Source organism: Octopus bimaculoides, chromosome 1 (genome assembly GCF_001194135.2).
Source record: "Octopus bimaculoides isolate UCB-OBI-ISO-001 chromosome 1, ASM119413v2, whole genome shotgun sequence".
Taxonomy (NCBI): domain Eukaryota; kingdom Metazoa; phylum Mollusca; class Cephalopoda; order Octopoda; family Octopodidae; genus Octopus; species Octopus bimaculoides.
In genome coordinates this window covers 130,509,434-130,515,738 of record NC_068981.1, presented here as the reverse complement: position 1 = coordinate 130,515,738, position 6,305 = coordinate 130,509,434, and the positions used below count along the sequence as shown (strand labels likewise).

General features: G+C 32.1%; 1 protein-coding gene across 9 annotated transcripts in view; it reads right to left on the bottom strand.

The window, feature by feature from the left end:
* LOC106868390 (protein NDRG3) overlaps positions 1 to 6,305 on the bottom strand; it is a 140,985-nt gene that overhangs the window by 88,621 nt on the left and 46,059 nt on the right. The window contains exon 1 of one of the 9 annotated variants that reach the window (XM_052970596.1): positions 2,091 to 2,558. The exons of 6 other annotated variants lie outside the window; for them this stretch is intronic. In XM_052970596.1, the coding sequence (XP_052826556.1) occupies positions 2,091 to 2,222 (132 nt within the window). In that variant the 5' untranslated portion in view covers positions 2,223 to 2,558. Of the gene's footprint in view, positions 1 to 1,193; positions 1,404 to 2,090; positions 2,559 to 6,305 lie in introns of those variants that run through there. 2 more of the 9 variants (XM_052970611.1, XM_052970620.1) reach the window with 2 other exon arrangements.

The window sequence follows — 6,305 nt, the reverse complement described above, 5'->3', positions numbered from 1 at the left end:
ATATATATATATATATATATATACATATATATATACAATATATATATATATATACATACATACATACATACATACATACACATATATAGATTCATATATAGATTCATATATACATTCAGACACACATTTATAAAAATGAGAATAAATATTGGCCAGTTTATAGCTAAACATTTAGGATACGATCTTACTTTAGGAAATGACATCATTTAGCTTGGTCTTTCTTTTTTTTTTTCTTTTTGTAGTGGTTAAATTCACAAATAAAATATGCATTTTTTGACAATTAACCTTTAAAGGGAAGAAGCTGCTTGACCAAATACAAGCATATTCTATTTTCAAGGTCATTTACTTAAATTTATTCACATCTGAAAAGAGATGTTTTTCTCTAGCCGTGCATTATAAAAATTATAACTACTGGGAAGCTTTGATAATTTAACATAGAAATTTAAAATGTCATTAAGATTATGACTATGTATCATAAATTCATTAAAAAAAAAAATGTTGACTCTCAAATTAATATAAATACGCTTCTGTAAGAAATATAAACTAGTTTCTGGGAAAATACTAGAATTTTCTACAGTAAAAGAATCCCATCTTACAATGTTTAATTAATAATCTTACTGAAACAATTAAAACTAGTTGCTTTAAAGAGTAACGTAGTAATGCCCATCATCCCATGATACTTATTGCTACTCCATGGTTAAAGCAGTATCCAGCAAAGTAAGTATATAATGTAGAAAGCTACTGCAAGAAAAAGATCAATAATTTGAACAAAAAGGCTACAATATTTCAACTAATATGATAATGAGGAAGATTGTTACTTTCCTATGTAGACTATGCTGTCTACATTATATACAGCATACAGAAATAGATTTGTTTTGGATAAGTTTAGAGTGAAAGCAACAGAAGCAACAAGAAATTTAAATAGAAATAGAATTCAATATTCCTTTGAAATATATACAAAAAAAAAATAATAATAATAATGATTTCTAAATATAACCTGCATTTAAAATACTAATGATATACCAATTGTAATTTTTTTGTTAATTTCATCTATTTTATTTCATTTTTTCTTTAGCATTCACTGTTAATTGTAGTATATCATTTCATGTGAAGCCTTGTAAAGTGAAAGAAAAAAAAATTCATTCAGCTACAAAATGGCTACAAACACTTGTGAAAAGCATCTGTTCTCTTACCTTATATTCACTGTTCATGACATCTACCGTACCTAGAACCATACTGACAGTTGCCATATCACTGGAGGAAAAGTGGCGACTGAAGAGAATATAACGAAACGCTACAGTGGAAAACTGAAGTATTGACTCGTGCACACGTAATGTGCAGACTAGTTGCTGTTCCTGGCTCTCACTCGAGACTTTATCCAATCTGAATAGTAGAAGGGACACTTGTACTGCTGCCAATTATTGATATTTTAATCCCATTATTATGTTCAATGCCATAGATAAACTAGCTGCTCATCAGAACATGGCAGCAGACTATTACAGTAGCAATTCTACTTCCTCTCTCAAACAAATCAAATCAACAGGTAGTTATATATTATAAATTATATATTATGAAATAAAATCAAAAAGCAAAATTTAAATAATATATAATTCAAGGACACACAGCCCTTGAAGAAAATTCAAGCACTGAAATACTACTATTATTAATATCATTATCATCATCAATATCATTATTAATAACAACAACAATAATAATAACTTTACAAATCAGATATTTTTGTTGTGTTTTTCAAATAAAAGGCACCCTTTGAAGTTAATGAAGTTGTAAGACAATTGTTGGACAAGAAACAATTATGAAAATATTGATCAAGAATACATAAGAAAACAGTAAATAAGAAATCATTAACTGAATTATTTATACAACAAATAAAGATAATTAAAAAAAAAGTATTGTGTTAAATAATCATATAGAAAATTGCTCCCAATAATTAGTTCAATATTCTCTAAAAACTTATATATTTGAGACAAAACTTCTGAAATAACTGAAAGAAAAAAAATATAGAAGAAAAGTAGCTGCTTAATAAATAGGCTATAGAAGAGTTTAGGCAAAGAAACAAAAAGACTCATTACCTTCATAAGGCGAACAACAACAGAATTATGCTCTGCCACTGCTTGGGTATCCACACGTGTGCTATTCGAAGCATTATCAACAAGATGATTGTTATTCCATGACGGAGGCCATAATATTTGTTGCTTGTCCATAACTAATGGTGACAGAAACTTACTGCAACACCAAGGTACCAGAGCACCCCCAAAGTAGTGTCAAGCAAATTTGTAGAGGAGTTGCCCTTGGTTAAAGTAAGTCCCGAAAAAGCAGTATTGAAAGACTAACCAACACTGTCAACTGGCAAAAAGTTATCATCGACAACCTTGTTTATCTAAAATTAAAGTCAGTTAGTCACTCCTCTGGTAACTGAAATGCTGTCACTCCAATATCTCCCTTAGACTATGTGATAGCTTCAAAATTTGAATGAGTCTTCCTCAAGAGAGTAAAGCTCAATGTTATATAGTTGTTGTCAGGTGGTTGGTAGAAGCTAGTATAGTATTAACTTTATTCTAATACTTTCACAATCTTATAGTTAGGCAGACTAAAGGTCATGATAGAAATCAATCATGTTATTTTCATACGAAAATAATTCAAGTGAATGTTTTTGTTGTCTTTTTTTTTTTTCTATTCATTAATTCATCTGCAACATAGTAATTAATGTTCTCTTTTGAATCACCTGAGAACTAGAGTTGGCCCACCCAGTCTAACCCTATAGTCAATTTCCTCCTCCTCTTCCTCCACAGTTTGTATCCATTCATTATGTAGGACTCTGCAGCCCGATCAATATTTCACATGAGCTGGCAATTGTTTTCCTCATCCTGTATTCCAGAATTGCTTTTATTACACATTTTTTTTCTCTATCAGCACAGCAATGAGAATGAATAAGGAAAAAGTAAATCATGCAGCCATTTAACTTTATATCACTAGCAAATAAAATAACTGTATTTTACAAATGTGATCTGAAACCAGTTACTAAATAACAAAAACTAAAAACTATTTCTAAAAGTTAAACTTTATAATTAAGCTCTCATCATTTTATTAACTCACTGAAATCAAATACTTTGTATGAAAAAAGCAGTAGGTCTCTTATAAGAAATAATTTAAATTAATTTATACCAATTAATCTTTAATTCAAATACTTCAATGCAAGTTATAAAAATATGATAATATATTCAGTCAATTAGTACAGGTTAATGGGAAAAGGAGGTGCATTGTAAAACTTCCAAACTAAAAGAAGTAAAAAACCTAGAATCCTAGAAAACTAGTGAGCATAGAGAAAAAAACTGCATAAAATTTGTAAGGTTTGTGTGTTGTAAGAAAAGGTGACTTTTAATGTTTTGAGGCAGGGATCTTTTTCTTGAAGGAAAAATACCAAATTTTGATTTAAGGCTATGAAAGAATTATCTAAGAAAAGCTATGAGTAGTAAGCAACAATCAACAAGTATTTTAGATAGAGAACATTTTTAGTCATTATCATCAACAGTAAGCTGGAAGAATTTTTAAAGAGTGGGACAAAATGTTCAGTGGCATTTCTTCTGCCTCATTATGTCCTGAGTTCAAATCCTGCCAAGGTTAACTTTGCCCTTCATCCTTTCAGGATCAATGAACTAAAGTACCAGTCAAGCACTGGGGTCAATGTAATAACCTTGCCCCCTCTACTCAAAATTGCTGGCCTTGTGCCAAAATTAGAATCATCATCAACAGAATGAAAAGCTGGTTGAGCTTGACCATTTATAAGGAATTATTAAAATGTAGTACAGGGAAAAAAGGGTGAAGGGACTTGAGAAAAAATAAGTTATTGAAAGAGATGCTATGAGGAATGAGACTAAAAGATAGTTTTTCTTTAAAAAAAAAATCTTTTATGGGTTTTTTTTCTTTTTTTTTTTTTTATAGAAAGAGAGAAGTGCCTATGATATTTGCAGGCCTTCCTAGATTGGCAAGACTGATGCAGCCAAATAAATCCCTGAACACTTTGATTGTAAGGAAACCAGTAGTCTGTACCAAATGTTTCCAACAGAGTAACCTCTGCTGAAGACAAACTAAGATGCTGGGTAGTATTTCCAACCTAACATTAGACTGATAATCATCATGACAATCATCAACCCCCTATACATTACTGTTTTGAGTCCTACAAATCATAGGGCTGGTCACCTGGTTTCTATAGTGCATAAGTGACCAAGATCACATTTCCTGAACAAGATGTCAGTCTGTCATTTACAGCTAAGTAGACTGGAGCAACACGAAATGAAATGAAATGAAATGCTCAAAAACACAATGTACCACCTTGTCTGGGAATTGAAACCAAGATCTCGTTACCACGAGGGTAACACCCTAACCACTAGATCACACCTAAAAATAAAATTTAAAAATTAAGGACAATGGTCAAAATTTAAAAATCAAGAAAAAATCCTTTAACCTACTACAACAATAATAATGTTAATGATTACCAATCAACATAATCTGAAGGAAGTAGTAATTTGGTTATGAATGTCACAACTTAGTACATAATGAAAAGAATATAAAAAAAAAAAAGAGAAAACAGTGTTTTTTAAGCAAACATGTGAAAGCGTCTTAAGGTAAATAAACTAATTGTCACAATTATATTTACATCTTTCAATAGAAAATGTCTACTCAAGTAAAATATTTAAATATATTCTTTTACTGGTTTCGGACATATCAAAGCATGACAACAGTGGGGCACTACCTTCAAGCGTTTTTTTGTTTTTTTTTACTTGCTTACATCAGCACCAGTCTGCTACTTTGCTACTTATTTTATAGAGCCCATAAAAAAGACAGGTGAAAATCAACTTGGTCAGAAGCAGAGGCAACGAAAATGTAATCATACACTTGTCTGGGTGATTCTATCTCATCTGAGTGTGTGTGTGTGTGTGTGTGTGTGTGTGTGTGTGTGTGTGTGTGTGTGTGTGTGTGTGTGTGTGTGTGTGTGTGTGTGTAAATATATATATATAATCCTCACTAGTGATATAAACAAGTTGATATTTTATACCAAAAGCCAATATGGGAGTTTCTCTCTTGGTATTTACTGCAGTATAGTGTGTTCTAACAGAACATCCACGTTTAAGTGGGAATAAATATTACTTCTTAGCATTAATACTGCCTCTGTTGCTTATATATATTTACATATATATAATGGAAGGTAGACACTAAACGATAATGATCATCATGATGATACACACATACACATATATATACACATAAGGGTAAAGACCCCCTTCAGTCATGAATGACCATGAGATTGCACCTAAGAAGTACAAGTCCAGGCAAATTTGTTTATAGACAACCAGCAGTCACTCATGAATACCAGCCTCCCCTCTCCATGCCACTAACATTACGGAAAGGCAAAGGCCAATGCAGCTTGGCACCAGTGACCTAACAACTCATTTCTACAGCTGAATGAACTGGAGCAACATGAAATAAAATGTCTTGCTCAAGAACACAACACAGAGCCCAATCCAGGAATCGAATTCACTACCTCGTGATTGTGAGCCAGATCCTCTAACCACTGAGCCATGTGCCACATACTTAAATTCATTTCATTGTTTGTTTTTCATATTTTGCTAGCATGGGTTAGGTGAATATCTTATTGAAGCATTGCTTTTCAGCTGAATGTCCTTCCTGTTGATAACCCTTACCTGATTTTCAAGAAAGGGATCTCTTCTTTCATACTTTTTTTGAAAGTGCAAAACCAAAAGAAATGACAACATTACTGCTTGCAGAGCATGATATTTGAAGGAGCACAATGTAAACAAAGACACACCCACACAGAAACATATATTCATATGTGATGGGCTACTTTCAGTTTCTGTCAATAAAATCTACTTACAAAACTTTGGTTAACCAAGAGCTATAGCTGTTGACACTTAACTACTGCACAATGGGACTGAACCCAATATATATATATATATATATATATTGATAGGAAGGACAACAAAAGAAAGAAAGAGACCTCGATATTATGCAAATAGAGGAATTTGTGTGCGGGTGTGTGCGTATATAGATATATGTGTGCATGTGATAATATACGCAGTTTTAGACGCGTTCTGACCTTGTCACTACACAGTAATTTCCCTTTGTTTTTAACGGTCATTTTTCACAGGAATTTTCAATGGCCGGATAACTGAAGAGATGTTGGCGTAGGCTCCCACCCTGGCATCCGAAACTCGGAGTTTTATCATGGCTACTGAATAAGTGTCACATGTTCTTACAGATATATACAT